The sequence below is a fragment of the Emydura macquarii genome, unplaced genomic scaffold (assembly GCF_026122565.2).
Source record: "Emydura macquarii macquarii isolate MOO-44397 ecotype Brisbane River unplaced genomic scaffold, CSIRO-AGI_Emac_v2 contig_369, whole genome shotgun sequence".
In the NCBI taxonomy this organism is placed as follows: Eukaryota; Metazoa; Chordata; order Testudines; family Chelidae; genus Emydura; species Emydura macquarii.
Window position 1 is genome coordinate 9,178,643 of NW_027130506.1, and position 19,859 is coordinate 9,198,501.

General features: G+C 40.7%; 1 protein-coding gene across 2 annotated transcripts in view; it reads right to left on the reverse strand.

Annotated features, from left to right (window-relative positions):
- Positions 1-19,859, reverse strand: part of ASAP1 (ArfGAP with SH3 domain, ankyrin repeat and PH domain 1) — a 297,252-nt gene that overhangs the window by 136,345 nt on the left and 141,048 nt on the right. For both annotated transcript variants that reach the window (XM_067531501.1, XM_067531494.1), the window contains exons 5-8: positions 17,931-18,005; positions 17,526-17,575; positions 3,344-3,473; positions 2,438-2,523 (exon numbers count right to left, since the gene is read on the reverse strand). In XM_067531501.1, coding sequence (XP_067387602.1) covers positions 2,438-2,523; positions 3,344-3,473; positions 17,526-17,575; positions 17,931-18,005 — 341 coding nt within the window. The remainder of the gene's footprint in view (positions 1-2,437; positions 2,524-3,343; positions 3,474-17,525; positions 17,576-17,930; positions 18,006-19,859) is intronic.

Consider the following 19,859-nt stretch of genomic DNA (forward strand, 5'->3'; position numbering starts at 1 on the left):
GAACAAGGAGCAACGGTCTCAAGTTGCAGGGGGAGGTCTAGGTTGGACATTAGGAAAAAGTTTTTTACTAGGAGGGTGGTGAAGCATTGGAATGGGTTACCTAGGGAGGTGGTGGAATCTCCATCCTTACAGGTTTTTAAGCTGAGGCTTGACAAAGCCCTGGTTGGGATGATATAGCTGAGGTTAGTCCTGCTTTGAGCAGGGGGTTGGACTAGATGACCTCCTGAGGTCCCTTCCAACTCTAATATTCTATGATTCTATGATTCTATGAAATATCCCTTGCTGCATGAATATACAGTATACCAAAATATATATAATTTTACAATTGAGTTAATCTTGAAACTGCTTTGCATACCGTTTTGATTTAGTTTTAGCATTTCAGACTTTAGAGTATACAGTGATGTCATGTAAAAAGAATGAGAAATACATATTCACAGGGTACACACATTGCAAAAGCCTACAGGTATGAGTCTCATAAAACTCTACAAACCCCACACATTCATCCAAACTGCATTACTAGATTAATCAACTGACAGCTAGACATAGGACATACAAACCATTGTAGATAAACAGAATTTTAATCTCTGTCAATTTAAATATTTATTTTAAATGAAGTAGTCCCTAATCTATCCACCAGAGACACAAGGTTCTAATCAGTGTATTTCTCTTCAGATTTCAATGACACACTCTCCCTTAAATCTTTTCTGCTGACAAAAGTGGTAACACTGACTCTACCCTTAGATACCAACATTAATAGAGATAAATTTCATTTTTCTATTTTATTACTGCTAGTAAACATTTTTCTCTTCGGCAATTCCTTTACTCTCTCTCTCTCTCTCGCATAACTCTACATGAGATATCTCTCATCTTGTGCATCAATTCAAGACAAAAGAATCTTAAAGTCTTGTTTTGGTAAGGTCTGCCTTCACGCTCCTATTCTATTGAAATAATTTACCACTTATCTACTTATCTCACATGGATGCTGAGAAGATTACTTGTTTGTAAAATGGTTTTAAAGATTAAAAGTGCTATGTAAATACTAATTATTCTTATGTACAAGTAAGCAAGTTACCTGTTTATTATATTCCAGCTCCATCTACTTTGAGAGTTAAAATCTGCTTCCTACACAGCATCAGAGGGCTGTGCTGCCTTTTCACTAGACCTACCTCTCTCTCTGTTTTCCTCTTTACTTTTTAGAGGAATCAGCTCTTTACTTGCCTGTGGAATCCCTATTTAAGTTGGTCACATTGTAGTCACCCATCTTTCCCCTTGGAGGAAAACTAGAGAGAGCAAACAGTATTTGGACCAGTCAAAGCTATTCCCTAATTAACCTGATGGATCACTGTTGAAAAATACAAAAAATACCTCTGAACCCTCACATTCCCAAAGAGTGAGAAACTGGGAATCATAATGAGAGATGCAAATTTTGATATGGCCTTACAGAACATTATCTTCAGGCTGTTTCACTAGTAAGAAGTTATGGATACACATAAGAGAGCTAGGATGTTCTCTACTGAAATCCAGTCACTTCACCCTACTGATATTAAATGGAATACTTTACAGTTATGCTGAAAATTTCTGATGCCATTAAAACAAAAACAAAACAAAAAAGTAAAATCTGTGAGCAGGGCCACTGATGAAGTGTTTCAACATTCTTTCTGAAAAACTGAACATTCACTGTAAAATGTGTCTGATTTTTAAAAGTTACATTGAATAAGTCAGTAATCCATCGCTTAAAAATCAAATATAAAATATATTTTGTATTTGTACAGGTATCATTTTAAGATCATCTGGTAGTTGTTTCAGTTGTATTCAGAAGTTATTATTTTGCTGTAGGTATGATTCAATTGAATTAACAAAAAACTGAAGCAATAGCATTAAGAACCACCATAATCAAAACTATGCTTATATGGTTAGGTGTTCATTACAATGCTTCAAACAGTTCAGGGACTAAAAAAATGATATCAGCAGATTACACCTTAATTTACTAAAAATATTGCAAATACAATAAATTAAAGGTAAAACAACAAGGAAAGCTGCTGCTCTAGATTCCTTGTGTATTCTGGGTTCTTAAGCATGTTACTTTGTCCCCATTAAGAACCAGTTAAAAATCTGTTTTAAAATAACTGAATTATCTTGATGTTTTAAAATCAAATTCAATGGGATGAGGATTTGTCCTCAATGCATAGACAGCACTCACCATTAAGTCTAAAATGGCCCAATTTAGCAGTCTGCTTCAAATAGACATTATCTGGACCTGAGGCAAAACTAGACAATATTCACATTTCTATTGTCAGATTTATTCTGCAGAAAAGTCTCAAATGCTGCAATAGCCCATCACAAGACAGATACCATCAAGAGAACATAGCAAAATGAGATAGAGAAACATTTGTTTAACTGAAATATTGGATTTAACAATCCAAAGCATTATACTTACTTGCACTGTGCATGATAATACTTAATAAGATTTTGTAGAAGGTCCACACCTTTTTTTGTCTTGATTTCATTAACCTTAATAAGATACTGTAGAAATAAAAACAGAACTTGCAGTTGATAATTATATGTTAGGTCTTCAGCTATGTTCAAACAGGAGAGCATCTGTTTCTAGTCTGTTCAACTAATTCAATAATTTTAACTCTGTGATTACCTTGTTGCTGATTTAGAGAACACAATGATTAACACCTGAGTATGCAAAATAAATTAGTATGTTTTTAGAACTCCCAAATGAAATAATTTTAACAATTTCTGAAACAAGTTTGCCATAAATGCAGGATTTTTTTTTCCTCTCAAACTGTAGAAAGACATGCCTTTTCATTACACCACAATTATTAGTGCATTCCTCATTTTATTAAATTCTAATTGTTTTCTCCTCAAATTGAATATAAAGAGAACAATTTTAAAAATTAACAATAAATATTTCAGAAGAGATCACTGTAAATTAACATTCAGTGAACTAACATGTCCCAAACATCTGTCAGTTTAATAGGCATCACCACAGGATCTGAACCAAATAATTCCTATTTTTAAAAACAATATGTCAGAAAAGACATCCTGAACAGCAGTGCTTTGCACCAAGACTGAAAAAACGACTTCCATGATATGTTTTCTTTAGTCTGAGATCCTTACTCTAACAGTCTAAACAGAGGACTGAAACTCAACACGAGATGATGGTGAAGCTATGTCTTGCACAGGATTTCCACAACAAGTATCTTTAATATAGTTCAGCCACCTGACAGTCGGATTACATCACCAAGAGAATTTCATCACCTCTCTCTAAAAAGGACCCAGAGGACAATTCTATTAAAGTATGTGACATAATTAAATGGTGAAAGTTGTTTCTTACTTCGCACATCTGGAGCTGAAATAGCCGCCTTTCCTTCTCCATTTCTTCTGCTATCTCAGCTCCTGTTATCTCTGTTCGTATCATCCCATGCTGTTTTGCATGTTCTCTTTTTTCCTTTTCAATTTTTGTACTGCAATTATAATTAAAATAGATTTCAGGAAACTTATTTCAGTGACATGTGATCTAGCAATTTTACTAAAACATACATTGTGTAACATCATGATGACAAAATAGACACTCAGTAAATACAAATGTTCCCAAATTCTCCACCTATTTGAACAAGTTCCGTCAATAATTTAAAATTATCTGAGGTGGTTTTCCTTTTTCTCATCCTTTGTCTTCTCTACTTAGTTTGTAAACTCTTTGAAATAGAGACTGTCTTTTATATATGTAGGTGGCCCAATCTCAGTTGGGTCTCCAGCTGCTACTGTAATATAAAATATACATAAGGAATTAACTTATCTGGCATGACAAAGGGAAGGGAAAAGACGGCTTCTTACCTGTATTGCAACTGTTGTTCTTTGAGATGTTGATGCAGATATGCATTCCACTCAGGTGTGCATGCATCCAAGTCACCTGTCTACCAGTACCTATGGGGCGGTGCTCTCACACTGTGGCTCTAGTCCCTCCCAGGCTATTTAAGGGCAGCGCTGCCCCGACCCCTTCAGTTCCTTCATGTCGAATGTCAAGAGTAGAGACTCCGACACAGAGGCGAAGAGAATGGATTGTGGAATATACATTTGCAGCCACATCTTCAAAGAACAACAGGTACAATACAAGTAAGTAACCAGCTTTTCTTCTTAAATTGGTCATAGAGATGTATTCCATTCAGGTGACTCACAAGCAGTACTTGCAGGAGGTGGGGCTCAAAGTCTACTTAAATAATGACTGCAGGATTGCCTTCCCAAAGTTTGCATCCAACCTAGATGCAATGGTAATCTCTTAGTGCTTAGTAAAAGTTTGTATAGAAGGCAGCAGCCCTGCAAATGTCCAATACTGAAACATCACTGAAGAATGCTATCAAAGTCACTTGGGCCCTCACTGAATGAGCTTGCAGACTCTGTGGAGGCATGGTCTGAGCAATTTCATATGCTGACGTAATGCAGGAAGTTATCCACCTGGAGATTGTTTGCACAGAGACACTGACCCTTCATTCAACCTGTTTCATTCAATCTTCAGTTTGGGAAGGCATTTTCCCCTAGGGCAGATTGGCAAAGGCTCTGGGGGTTTTTCGCCTTCCTCTGTAGCATGGGGCACGGCTCACTTGCTGGTGGATTCTCTATACCTTAAAGTCTTTAAACCATGATTTGAGGAATTTAAAAACTCAGTCATAGGTCAGAGATCTATTACAGGAGTGGATGGGTGAGGTTCTGTGGCCTGCATTGTGGAGGAGATCAGACTAGATGATCATATTGGTCCCTTCTGACCTTAAAGTCTATGAGGAGACAAACAGATGAGGTGATACCCAAAAAGGCTTAATTATTCTTGCTAGGTAAAAACGACAAACATTACCTCACATTCAACATGTGAAACTGCTGTTCATCTTTATTGGAGAATGGATTAGAAAAGAACACCAGTAAATAAATAGTTTGGTTAAGGTGAAATTAAAACTACTTCCAACAAAAATTTTGGATGTGGCTATAGGGCCACTTTGTCCTCGAAAAACGGCATGTATGTGGGCTCTGCCATTAAGGCCTGTAGCTCACATGCTTTGAGACATTATAGTCACAAAGAAGGCCATCTTCTGGCACAGGAGGGACATAACAGGTTGCCAGGGATTCGAAAGAGACCCCAGAAGGGCAGCCAGGACAATATTAAGTTCCCACATGGGAACCAGCTCATTCCCAAGCAGGTGAAATCACACTATCATGGGATTTGAGAGAACTGACTTCCCTTGCAAGGGCAGATGAAATGCTGAGATCACTGCTAAGTGAATCCTCAATGAACTGAGTGAGAGACCAGAAGACTAAAGTTGTAATAGGTACTCCAAAATGTCCTGAATGCAGGTCAGCATTGGCCTAATTCCCCGAACAAGTGACAAAATTGAAAATCACTTCCAGTTGACCCACTAAGTTGCCCTTTTAGAAGGCCTCCTGCTGTTAAGCAACACCTGTTGAACAGTTTCTGAAAATTATTCTTTCCTCCTCATCCAGCCAAGCAACATCCACACCATGAGATGTAGAGTGCTAAGTGCAAAACTTGACTGTGGTACTGAAGTCAAGTGGTTGAGATAAAGAGAAAGAAATATGGGAGGCTGAACAAGAGACTGAGAAGGTCAGACAACAAAGTTGCCTCAGCCAAGATTGAGCAATGATCATCAGTTTGGCATGATCCAACTTCAGTTGTGGGATGACTGGAACTAGGGGGGAAAGTGTATATCAGAGCTAGTCCCCAACCGAAGTGGAAGGCATCGGTTTGGGAGCCTGAGATGAAACCTGCTTGAGAGCAAAATTGATGGCATTTCTTGTCTCTTGTTACAGAGGGATCAACAGTCAGAATGCCCCATTCTGCAAAGATGGACCTCAGCATACAGGGGCTTCAGAGACCACTCATGATCCTGGGAGAAATTCCAACTGCAGTGATTTGCCAGCAGAGTATGACCCAACACCTAAACCAGTTTTCAGTAAGGGTAATGAGGCGTTTGGGGACAGTGTCAGGGTGGTTAATGAAAATGAGAATACAAAACCAGCAGTTCTCACATCCTAAGTAGAAGCCAAACTCAAACAGCTTAATGGGACCAAATTAAGGTGCCCAGATAATTTCTGTTCAAGAATATTAATGAAATTAGCATATGAAATTGCAATCCCAATAGCAAGGACCTTTAATGAATCTGTAAACTCAGGGGTCGTAACCTATGACTGGGGAACTGCAAATATAGTACCTATATTTCAGAATGGAAAGCAAAATGATCTGGGAAACTACAGGCCCACTGATTTGACCTCCATTGTATGCAACGTCTTAGAACAAATGTGAAAGAGAAAGTAATTGAAGATATAGAGGTAAATGGCAATGGGCATAAAATTCAACATGGTTTTATAAAAGGTAGATTGTGCCAGACCACCTTGATCTTTCTTTGAGAAGATGACAGATTTTCTAGACAAAGGAAATTCAGTAGATTTAACCAACCTAGATTTCAGTAAAGCATTTGATAGTTCCATATGGGAAATTATTAGTTAAACTGTAGACAATGGAGATTAATATGAGAATCGAAAGGTGGGTAAGGAACTGGATAGAGCAGATACTACAATGGGCCATACTGAAAGGTGAACTATCAGGCTGGAGGGAGATTACTAGTGGTGTTCCCCAGGGATTGGTTTTAGGATCAATCTAATTTAGTATTTTTATTAATGAACTTGGCACAAAAAGTGGGGTGTGGTAATAAAATTTACAGATGACACAATGTTGGGAGATATTGTTGATATGCAGAAGGACCAGAATATAATATAAGGAGATATGGATGACCTTGAAAACTTGAGTAATAGAAATAGAAATAGTAATAGACATGCAATTTAATAGTGCAAAGTCATGCCCTTGGGGGCTAACAACAAGAATTTTTGCTATAAGCTGGGGACTTAGTTGGAAGCAACAGAGGAGGAGAAAGACATGGGTGTATTGGTCAATCACAGGATGATTATAAGCCACCAATGTGATGCAGCCATGAAAAGGGCTAATGCCATCCTAGGATGCATCAGGCAAGGTACCTAGTAGACCTAGGAAAGTTTTATTAACATTGTGGAAGGCTCTGGTAAGACCTCATGAGAAATACTGTGTACTTTTATATTCTCCCATGTTTTAGAACAATGATTTCACACTAGCACAGGTGCAGAAAAGGGCTACTGGGACAAACAGATGAATGGAGAACCTGCCTTATGAGAGGAGACTTAGGAGTTTGCCTTGTTCAGCCTAACAAAAGCAAGGTTGAGGGGCGATTGATAGCTCTCTATAAATACATAAAGGGAATAAACATCAGGGAGGGAGAGGAATTATGTAAGTTAAAGGCTAATGTTGGCACAAGAACAAATGGATATAAACTGGCCATCAACAAGTTTAGACTTGAAATTAGACAAAGGTTTCTAAGCATCAGAGGAGTGAAATTCTGGTACAGCCTCCTAAATGGAGCAGAGGGGGCCAAAAAAAAAAACACTAATTTCAAGATGGAGCTTGTAAGTTTATGAAGGGGATGGTATAAGATTGCCTATAATGGCATATGTCCCATACGCGACTGTTATTAGCAAATATCTGCAACGGCTGGAGTTGGGGAGGGCTCTGAGTTACTACAGAGAATTCTTTCCTAAATGGTTGGCTTGCCCACATACTCAAGGTCTAACTGATCACCATGTTTGAAGTCAGAGAGGAATTTTCCCCCAGATCAGATTAGCAGAGAGTTTGGGGGGGGGGGAGTTTCACCTTCCTCTGCAGTGTGGGGCATGGGTCACTTGCTGGTTTGAACTAGAGTAAATGGTGGATTCTCTGTAACTTGAAGGCTTTAAATCAAGATTTGAGGACATCAGTAACTCAGCCAGAGGTCATGGTCATTTTAGGAGTGGGCAGGTAAATTTCCGTGGCCTATGACGTGCAGGAGGTCAGACTAGATTATCATGACGGTCCCTTCTGGCCTTAAAGCCTGTTAGTCTATAATTGATTCCGGACCACGGGTAAGTGAGCAGCTGTAGGAATTATGCTCTCCTTGATACAGAACTGCCAGAATTTCATTGCTTCTTGATAAAGCTGTTTGGAGCGTGCTCCTCCCTACTTGTCCACAAAATACTGGTTCTGGTATTGTCAGTGAGTATATGAACTGCGCCCTGAAGTGATCCCGGAAGGTTTGGCAGGCATTGTGAAAGGCTTATCGTTCCAAGACATTGATATGGGGAGAATCTTCAATATCTCCAGATGTGTTCCCCAACCTACTGAAGAGTTATCAGTGACTATAGTCCAGGTTGGAGGAGGACAAGCGAATGCAACAACTTGTCCACCACTGTAGGGAATGAAGGATTGACTGAGGCACTCTGACGAACTTGTCCAATGATTGCCAACTCAGGTGACAGACGAACTTCAGCCACGCATGAAGGGGATGAAGACACGGTCTTGCATTCAAGGCTACCAAAGTGCTTGTGGCCATACGGCCTTGTAACTTTAGGCATGCATGAACCATAGTCAAGGGTTGAGACTGTAGTGTCAGAATAATTGGCAAATTGCTAAAAACTATTTGTTCAGCAGAAATGCTCTCAAATTTGTAGAAATTAGTAGGGCCACAATGAATTTGATTTTTAGAGTTGGTATTAATATTGATTTCCCTATGTTCAGATGAGACCCAGATGCTCAGAGATACATAATGTGAACTGGACATGAAAGAGGATTAGGTATGGCAAGATATGAATTCCCTTTTCTCTGAGGTATGCTGTCACTACAGACATGCATTTGGTAACAATGTCTGGATCCAAGGACAGGCCAAAGGGAAGCAGGGTCAAAGGGTGTAATCTGCCAACACAAACCTCCTTTGGCTAAGGAGAATCGCCATGTGGAAATGGCATCCTGAAGATTCAGGGCAGTAAACCAGGCATCATTTAAAATGGGAAGGATAGATGCTAGGGTGACCTTATGTAAAGTCATGTATCTGATGTACTTGTTGAGGCCACGGATATAGACAGGATTCATCTATCCCTTGGATTTGGGGACCAGGAAATAGTGGAAATAAAATCCTCTTCTCTCATGCTGTAGAGGGACCTCCCCTATAGCTCCCAAAGTAAGCAAAGTCTGGACCTGCTGAAGAGCAGTGGCTCAGGAGAGGGATCCCTGAAGTGGGACTGGGGAAAGGGAAGCATAGACACAATGACATAAACCAATCTCAAGGTGCTAAAGACACATTTGTTTATGTTTATGCATCCCAAGCACTGTACAAGTGACACAGCCTGTCCTTGAACTGAGGAGATTGGGGCATGGAGGTCATGACTGGAATTTTGTCCCAGTTCTGAAAGTCAAAATGGCTGCTTGTTTGATGATGGTGGAGGGCAAGCTTCCTGTTCAAAATTAGACCCAGAAGATCTACTCTGTAATCTACGTCTTTTCTAGGAGAAATCCTGTTGTCTAATAAGGAAGGCCAACTGCCGGAACAACCCTGAGAGCAGTATTGCTGCTGTTGCTGAGGAGCCCTGTAATGACACCTTTTGGTGGCTAGGGTATAAACCCTCAGCGAACGTAAAACAGACTGGGACTCTTTAAACCAATGTAAGGTCTCATCGGTTTTGTCCCCAATAAAAGACCACCAACAAAAGGGCAAGTCCTCTATACTCTACTAAACATCTGGAGCTATAGTGGAATTTTGCAACCAAGAGGCCCATCTCATGGTTTCAGCTGATGCCACAACTCTAGACGAAGCATCTGCCACATCCAGAGCTGACTGCAACAAAGTTTTGGTCACTAGATAGCTCTCCACAATTAATGCCTTAAAGTCTACACTGGAGGCATTTATCTGCATTCTTCAGCCTTCAGGGTCAGGATGATAGCTGCAGCTGGAGTCTTCACTCCCCTCTTTGTTGTCCAAACGATTTGGGCTGGTGCCTCTCCCTTTAACTATTTGCACCGTACACACACTCATACCCAAAAAGCAACTAATCGAGATGTTTTTAGATTTAATAGTACAAGGTTCAGAAAAAGAGCAAAATGGAAAAACCTAACAAAATGGAGTCCACTTATGTCAAGCAATAAAGAAATTCATCATTAAACAATATTATACTCTAGACAAAAACCTTTGTTATATCAGTCTTAAGAACAGAAAGGAAACATCTATGTACCTCTATTTCTAGTTTACTCAGACAATTAAACAAAGAATGTGATTTGCCTACACAATTCTTAGTGTTGGCTCACACTATGAAACATAGAACTCTTCTGTGGCTCAGAAGATAGACATATGGAAATACACATCCTTTAAGTCAAGGGCAGCACACCATTCACCAAGACCCTGGGAGGGGATGATGAAAGCCAGAGAGACAATGTGAAACTTCAACTTCTTCAAGCAACACAGGTCTGAGGGCTTGTATAAGGGCTTGCACCTCCCAGATGAGAAGTTGCTTGTGAGAAGGGTCTTTGATGGATGGATATGGGGGGTGGGAAGGTAGGAATGAAACAAACTGGATGGTGTACCCGACTTCTACAGTACTTAACACCCATTGGTCCAATGTTATAGCAGTCCAGACTGGGAAGAAGGGTGCAAGAAAGTCTGAAAATAAAGGGAAGGCTAGATCTTGGGTAAAGGCTGGTAAAGGCCTTTAAGCCCAGGTTTGTGGCTACCCACTTGAACAGCTCTTGGTGCACTCTAAAGTCATCTTGTAGGATAGTGGTGGGACGCACCACTACTGCCTCATCTGGCAAGGATGATGCTGATGCCAGCAAGGGTGGACGGGTGAGTTCTTCCTCCCTCACTGACCCCATCTGGGGCTACTGCAGAAGCCTCAGCATCTTGGTCTGACTCCACATCTAAGTCAGGTGCTGGGGGAGTGGCTGCTGTTGTCTGCCTCTCTGAAGCTCCTGAGAGCGAATGCTGCATATGTGTCCCTGGGGCAGGAGGAAACCCCCATGATTTCCAAAACTGCCATGGCATGGGCCATTGCTCCTGCGGCCAAGTTCCCATACAGGTCCCCACAGCTGTTGCAGTGGTCATCTGTCTCTTGGGCACAGCTACTTCTTCCCCTTCCAAATCCGAGAAGCCCTATTTTGGTGACCCTGGTGGTGCTGATGTCGCCTCCACTTCCCCGCTGTACTGGAAGGAGTAGTGTCTCGATACCAGGGAATGGTACTGGGACTTGTCGGGTAGTGCCACGTGTCCGGAGACCGGCTGCTGTATTCCTGTGACCGACATCAGCATGTCAGGGACTGGTGCTGAGATTCCAGAGATAAGCATCGGTGTTCAGAGGACCAATGCCACAACTCTGAGGACCGGTATCATAGGTCTGGACACTGGAGCTGTGAACCTGACTATTGGTGATGTGGCGCTGGGGACTGGTGCTGGAAGTCTGGTGACCACTGGCTAGGCGTAGGCAGCCTGTGCAGGGCCGGGGAGCAATATCTTGGTGCTGCAGATCTCTGTGGAGGCCCCACTGCAGGCTTGCCTCTGGATGGCCCCACAATTGATGATACTAGCAAGGGGTCCCAATGTGGGGATCTCCCTTCTCGAGGTGTTGGCAGCACAGGAATCGATAGGATGTTCCTGGCCACTTAGAATGCCTTGGTATGGATGGTACCGTAAGATGTCGGGTGCCCCTCTAGCTCCCAGGAGTCAGCAGTGGGTCTGGGGTTGGGCTGGGAACTCCAAGGGGTAAGGCTGCCATTAACCCGAGTCCTGGCAAAGACAAGTGGCCCAATATGGGTCTCGCCTCATCTCCTATGTTCTTTTTGTCCCTCCTTGGCGTCTGTGAGCACCCTCTCCCAATATGTGTCTTCCTATGTTTCTTCTTTGGCACCAGGACTGGCAATCAGTGCCGGGAGGAACTCAGTGCTAGAGGAGCGCTCAGCACCTATGCTGATATACTTTGCACTGAGTCTGAACAACCCCGGCTTGGAGACTGGTCTAAGAGCCAACACCCTTAGAAGCGTTCTCAGTCTAATGTCCCATTCTTTTTTAGTGCGAGGTCTGAACCCTTTACAGATCTTGCATTTATCTCACACGTGAGAGATTTCCAAGCACTTCAGGCCGCTCTGGTGAGGGTCATTCACTGACACAGGTTTCTTGCATGACACACAAGGTTTGAATCCTAAGGACCGGGGCATGCCCCGTCCCTGGGGCTATGTCCATTGTGGGGTTGTTTCTACGATATAACAGGTAAACTAAGAGCTACACTAACTAACTTTTAACCATGAGCACTATTACTACAAGGAAAAAAACACTGGGTTAGAAGAGCTTGCCAAAGCAAGAGGATGTTCTCAGCACTGTCATGGACAGTAAGAAAGAACAGGGAAGCAGGGAGGCTGGTGGCACCTCTTATACCTGAGCATATGCGCCCAACCCCAGAAGGCACTAGAGACGGCTCTACACATACCACTGAGGGAAAAATATCCAGTACCGATGCATGTGGCACACACATCTGACATGGAATGGACATAAGCAAGCACTTGAAGAAGTAGTGAAGTAAATCACTGTGAGACACTCTGACTCTAGTCATAGGGAGTACGAAATAACAGGGTTGTCAGTATGCTGCCCTTAAATAGCAAGGGGAGGAGTTAGAGCCACATGATACAAGCGTCTCCCATGGTATTAATAGAGAAATTCTCCGGTCTCTACTTCCTATTTCTGATCTCTATTCTGCATAGGAAAAAATCACTCCACCCTGAGATGGATGCTGCAGACATTGAGCGTACTCAGTAAGAATTTAGGATTTTTAAAATGATGCACTGGAAAAGAGCCAAGTATGTGTGTGTGGAATCATAGCTCTGAGATAAATGACGACAGTAAGTATGTGCAAGACTGGTGGTACTGAGCATGTACAGTAAGGGTTGAGAGAGTTAGCTGAGCAGTTTAGCTGGTCAGATCCCACTCAGACCAGTCACCACTTGTTTGATAGGTCAGACCTGTCAATCAGAATTCTGAGGTAATGGTGAAGATTGAGTATGTGCAAGAGAGGTACCTGCCTCTAAGAATAAAAAGGTATTTAAAGGGAGAACTACATTGTAGCATAAAAGGCCATCGGCCAGCAACAATTTCAGAATCCAGAATCTGCGCCTGAGAAAGAGAAAAGCGTTCGGGGAGAGCCAAGAAGCCAGCAAGAAAAGACCAAGAAAAACTGCTGCAAAGAGAGAAAAAAGAATTGAAGCAGAGCTGAGTGACCAGGAACAGAACAGCAGCAGCAGTGAATTTTAAAAGGAAACATCAATGGACTTATAGAGTAAGCTTAATATTCTTTTAATTATAGTTTAGTAAGTATAATATAGGATAATATATAGGTTTAGTGCATGTGTGTTGATAAGAATGTATAAAATTCTGTTATTAATTGCAACATATCTATATGTAAACTTTAAAGCACTTTAAGATCTCTTGTCAGATGTTCGAGCAATTAGTTGGTCCTCATTCTCCAAGGATTTCAGTTGTGTGTGTTTGTCCTCTAGTAAATACTGTGTCAACTTGTTGATCTTACCATAGTTGTCATGATCATATTTGGCCAGTAGGGTATTATAGTTAGCCACTCTGAACGGCACAGTTGCTGATGAGTATATCTTGCAGCCAAATAGATCTAAACTTTTGCTGTTTTTAATCTTGTGGAGTGGACTTTTGTTGTGATTGCTTCTTTCTCTGTTGTACGACATCGACTACCAGGTATTTAGAAGGAGGGTGAGTGAACAGGAATTCCATGCCCTTTATGGGGACATAATATTTCCTGTATGCACTTTTAAAGGTTGGTGGTGTCAATGTGGGTATTTGCCAAATGGCATCAGTGGGTTGTATTATTGCATCATTAATGGGCAGTGTGATTTTAGTATTAGCCGATGTATGCAATATCAGTAGGAGTTTATGTTGATTTTTTCCCACCTCCTCTAAAGCTATTTCTTGGCTTATTGCCATACGTTTAAACAATTCCTGAAACTGTTTAAAGTCATCTGCTGCGGTGGGCAGTGGTGGCATTATTACCTCATCAAGAGATGAGAATGAGTTATGGGGTGGTGAGATATCCTGTTGTGCGTCCTCATCTATCTCGTCCAGTTTCTCTTCCTGGGTCTCTTGTGGTTCTGGAGATGGTGAATTCAGTCTATATATATATATATATATATATCTGTGGCTGATGCTGTAGGCCGGTCAGACTGGGCTTTGTATTATGCCCACAGGTCTCATGGAGGCCATTATGTGGGAAAAGATCTCTGAGAAAACAGTTTAATTTGTTCTATCAACTTTTTCATGGTTTTCTCAATTTGGGCCAGTGATTTCGAGGAGGATACTGACTCCCTTCTGACCAGGGGCAAGTGTTATGCGGAGAAAACTCATCCTTGAATGACACCATCATTGCTGGAGAGTGGAATGGCGATGGGCGAGACTGATAAGTTGTGATGCCTGCTGCTCGGGTGATACAGTGGTGCCAAAGAGAGGTGAATGTGACAGCGACATATCCTCTCATGTGTGGTGCCGTGGCTGTTGCTTGGTGCCATTGACACCATGGTGGTCTTTTCAGTCAGCACATGGTCAGTACTATGGATTTGATTTTTGCCTTCTTCGGTGCCAAAGTTGGTGACGGCATCCATGTCGTGGTGGTTTTCAGTGCCATCTTGGCCGGTGTCGAGGGTGCTGTGACAGACTCTGGTTTGCAACTCGGCACTGATGTCTTCTTGGTGCCGATGGTACTGGAGGTACTCGGGGGATCAACTGTTGTCTCCCGTGATGTGGTCAGCACAGGGGGCAAAGACCTGGTCAGAGACCACTTTCTTTTTGGTGCATCTCTGTTGGGCGAGGTCAGGACTCTTTTCCTCTTTTCAGTAGAGGTTTGAGCCATGTCCCTATTCTTTTTCCTGGTATCAGATTTGGATATGGGAGGGATTGGGATGGATTCAGATATGGGACAGATTCAGGTTGGAGAGATTTCTCCATAAGAATAAGTAGCAGGCGGAGATCTCTGTCTCTCCTGGCTCTTGCCTTAAGGTTAGTGCATTGGGTACACTTGCCTGGGATATGTCCCTCTCCAAGGCATCTGACACAGAGGGAGTGTCTATCGGAGACAGGGATTGCATCTCTGCATGACTCACATCATTGAATCCTGGTGAGTCAGGCATCTTGTGTTGTCTAAGGAGAAATGACCTTCCTCCTCCCCTCTAAATCTATGCCTTATCTTAACTAATTTATCCTATGACTAAATCTATAACTAAAATTATCTGGAAAATGAACTATTTTTTACTTTATTCTCAGGCAAGGAGAGTGCTGCAGAGCTTCATGTCAGGCCGGGGATGGTTGAGAAGGAACTGAGGGGATCTGGCCGCATGAGAAGTAGTTGAGATGCCAACGGCACTACGAGACACTCTCCGCGCACATGTGGCCTGGACAGGCAACACCTGAAGTGGAGCACCCACCGAGACAATGCTCGAAGAAGAACTATATGCTATTGTAGTTTAAGTGCTCTTTAACTTGTAATTAGGGATTTGTGTCTCAGGAATTTTGTGCCTTGTTTAGGATTTTTAGATTATACTGTAGTATTGGTTACTTTAATAAAAAGACACTTTGTTTTGCAAAGAATACTGCCTTTGTCAATTACTTTATTGGAAGGTTACATCTCTGTCCGTTAGCGTTTCCTTAACAATCCTAGGAACTTTTATCTCAGGAAGAACAAACTAAGGGGGCAATAGGCAGGTATTATAGCAATGTCCCAAAATTCTTTTCTGAAAAGTATAACTTGACATCACATTCCATTTTTTGTCTTAATGAATCCAGATAAAATTTGTTCAAATTTTAAGTGGAAAAATATTTCAAAAGTAGAAAGATATTTTTCTGTCATCCTTGAAAACTCCGCTTAAGATCTGATAGACAAACTGGATTCTGTTTGGCTTGTGCATCACCAATAAAGGTTCTATATACCAAATTCTGCTCTTAGTGACACCTGCACAACCCAACTGGCCTTAGTAGAGTTCGACAGGAGTCACAGAATGCAGGAGTTGACCCAGAAATTGGAATGCATAGTCAACTATTCCATTGACAACGCATGGGCCAGAGAAATATTCAACATATCTATGGAAGAGTGTGCCACAGCTCTCTAGAGCTAAAGGGAATAAAAGCTAAGTTCATATGCAGATATGACTGAATACACAGAGTTGAGTAAAATGATGCAATTTTTTATTTGGACATTAATCCTTTTGCTTTAGATTCCTCTAGAATATAGGAATATTTATTTACTAATTTACAAGGATCAATATTTGTAATGAGACTTGAAAGTGAAAATATCTATGTTTAAGTGCTAAAATTATATATTTATCATTAATAAAAATCAATCATTCTTAGCTGTCTGACCTTCACCTTTTTTATTGCTTACATATAAATTATGGATAGAGAGCAAGGAAAATAAGGTGATGAATAGGGTAAAGATAAGGAAGACAGATAAACAGTGATAATGCTTCCCTAAATCACATTATTAATCCCTATATGAAGTATACACAAGTTATAGTCAATGAAATCACCATTGCTGACATTTATCCAAAATAATATTTTTAAAATGTATATCACTTATCCAACCATCCTTTTAACCTTGTCCCAGTGTCTACAGCCACGCTCAGTGAAAGGCACTGAATTTTTAATATAACACTCCAAAATCCAATGCCTGTCCAGAACTCATTCCATTAAGTCTTCCCTTGACTGCACTGTAACAGATTATCATGGGCTCAGATGCCTGAACTGTGCACCAAGAGATGGGTGGGAAATAAAGCAACTACTATGCACTGATTTAGGGGCATTATGAACTGAAGCTTCTTCGATCTAAAGATGATTTCACCTTCTAAATTTATTTCAAATTACTTTTGCATTACAACTAGTTTAAATACATAAAATATTGCAAAAATTAGTAATATATTAACTTTTTCATTTCTGATTATTCATCACTTCTTATAACTGATATTTCTTTTGTATACACAGACAATTTTATCCTATTGTATATTACCAGTTGTTTAAGATTAGTGTGTGGGCAGCTGTTTTAAGAATTTTTAATCTATAAAACCCATGTCACATGGCCACAAAAGTTTTATTGTGTCTGTATTGTCTAGACATCACATCTACAGTGTATAGTTTGTGTGTCTATATACCAACTGAAAACATACAGTCCAACCAAGATGTTCAGTGCTTGACCAGCAACCCAGTAATCTTCCTTATGTCAAAGGTATATAAGGCATAGTTTTAACTCTTCAATCGAATACATAAAAGCTTGAATTTCTATTAACACTCAAGGTTATATGTCTAATGTGATGTTCATGGCATTGAGAATACACCCATTCTTAATCCTTCATCTTTACAGATTCATCAGTGGAAACAATGAACAGTTCTGAACTAGAATGAAAATTCAAAAATGTTACTGACCTGCTAAATAATTCTAACTCATCTACTAAAACCAAGATAAATCACAGATATCCTCAATATCATAATCAAGGTTAGAACATAAAAGATTTCTTTTTGTGACATTAAAATGTTTTTTCTCTTTGTATGAATTATGACAAAATGAAGAATACTTACAATTTGGTCTCATAATCCTTCCAGGCTTTATCAAAAGGCTTTTTAAGATCCTTAGGAAACAGAAAATGCATTAAAATATGTTTATAAACACTTTTAAATTGTAGGTTTAAAACTAAGATATCATTCCAAAAATTATAAATGCCATTTTTAAAGAGCTTTCCTTTTAAATCTTTTCAAATATTCCTTTCCCATAGCTCTTAAGACAGATATGAAACACATTTTCCAAACAGAATTTTAATTATGCTACTTCAATTATAGTTAGAAGAATCGGTGAAGATGTGATAACAACAGGTGCCAACATAAGAATCTGGATGCACGGATGGATGGATGAAAAGCAGCTGAAAATTAGGCAACCCTGGAAACGTTTCCCTGAAGGTAACTCTATATAACTCTCTGAACACTTACCCCTTTAACTCCTTTCAAATCTCCTTTCAAAAGAGAATCCAAAGTGAAGATAACATTGTGGCTTAAGCCCTGGAGCTAAGAAAATGAAAAAAAGCACTAGTTGAGTTTAGAGAGCTCTTATAAATACCATGATTTAAACAAATATACTGCACACTATTCTGATGTAGCTGAACCTGTGGCAAAAAAAGATCCACTAATAGGAAATAAAAAGTTAATACGATCTCTCACAGTATTCTTATCAGCAAGTTAAAAAAGTATGGGTTGGATGAATGGACTATAAAATGGATCGAGAACTGGCTAGAGCATAGGGCTCAACGAGTAGTGATCAATGGCCCCATGTCTAGCTGGCAGCCGGTCACAAGTGGAATGCCCCAGGGGTCGGTGCTGCGGCCGGTTTTGTTCAACATCTTCATTAATGATCTGGAATATTGGGTAGATTGCACCCTCAGCAAGTCTGCAGATGACACTAAGATGGGGGGAGTGGTAGATACCCTGGAAGGTAGGGATAGGATACAGAAGGACCTAAACAAACTGGAGGATTGAGCCAAAAGAAATCTGATGAGGTTCAAGAAAGACAAGTGCAGAGTTCTGCACTTAGGAAGGAAGAATCCCATGCACAGCTACAGACTGGGGACCGATGAGCTAGGCAGCAGTTCTGCAGAAAAGGACCTGGGGGTAACAGTGGATAAAAAGCTGGATATGAGCCAGCAGTGTGCCCTGGTTGTCAAGAAGGCTAATAGCATATTGGGCTGCATTAGTAGGAGCATTGCCAGCAGATCGTGGGAAGTGATTATTCCCCTCTATTCGGCATTGGTGAGGCCACATTTGGAGTATTATGTCCAGTTTTGGGCCCCCCACTACAAAAGGGATGTGGACAAGTTGGAGAGAGTCCAGCGGAGGGCAACAAAAATGATTATGGGGCTGGAGCACAAGAATTATGAGGAGAGGCTGAGGGAACTAGGCTTGTTTAGCCTGCAGAAGAAAAGAAAGAGGGGGGATTTGATAGCAGTCTTTAACTACTTGAAAGGGGGTTCCAGGGAGGATGGAGCTAGGCTGTTCTCAGTGGTGGCAGATGACAGAACAAGGAGCAATGGTCTCAAGTTGCAGGGGGGAGGTCTAGGTTGGACATTAGGAAAAAATTTTTCCACTGGGAGGGTGGTGAAGCACTAGAATGGGTTACCTAGAGAGGTGGTGGAATCTCCATCTTTAGAGGTTTTTAAGCTGCGGCTTGACAAAACCCTCACTGGGATTATTTAACTGAGGTTAGTCCTGCTTTGAGCAGGGGGTTGGACTAGATGATCTCCTGAGGTCCCTTCCAACTCTATGATTCTATGTACATGGATGGAAACAGAAGCATTAAAATATAAGAAACCTATGGGCATTCAAGGCAACATGAAAAGTTAAATTAAAATTAGCAGATGAAGGAGGTCCAGAAAATAGATCAAGTAATTTCCAGTTTCCCTAACAAGCATTAGAACATTAGTCGGGGAGAATTTAGCAAGTACGCTGGCTTCTGGAGCAATGAGACTTTTCTTACAGTTCACCAAGCAATAAACAAAAGATGTAGAGCAATTTTAGTTTATTAATTGTTGCTTAAAAAACAACCACCTCAGACCTGAAGTTCACCAGCACCTTTGGGCTCCACAGGACTGAACGGAAAAGTTCCACAAAATATGTCAAAAAGTGTATTTTAAGTTGGCATGTTTGTTTATTGTAAAGATGTTTGAAAACAATGCTCTAGAATGTGATTCTGGAGCTGATCACAAGCTAGTCTTTGAAAGATATGACTACAGGGAATGAATATGAACTATTATTTAATTATTTATATCTTCATCTAATACAGTTTGTCAGCATTTTTTTCAAATCCCATTCTTCTTATAACACAGATATTAGAATTAAATATTATCATTGAATACAATGTTGCAGCAA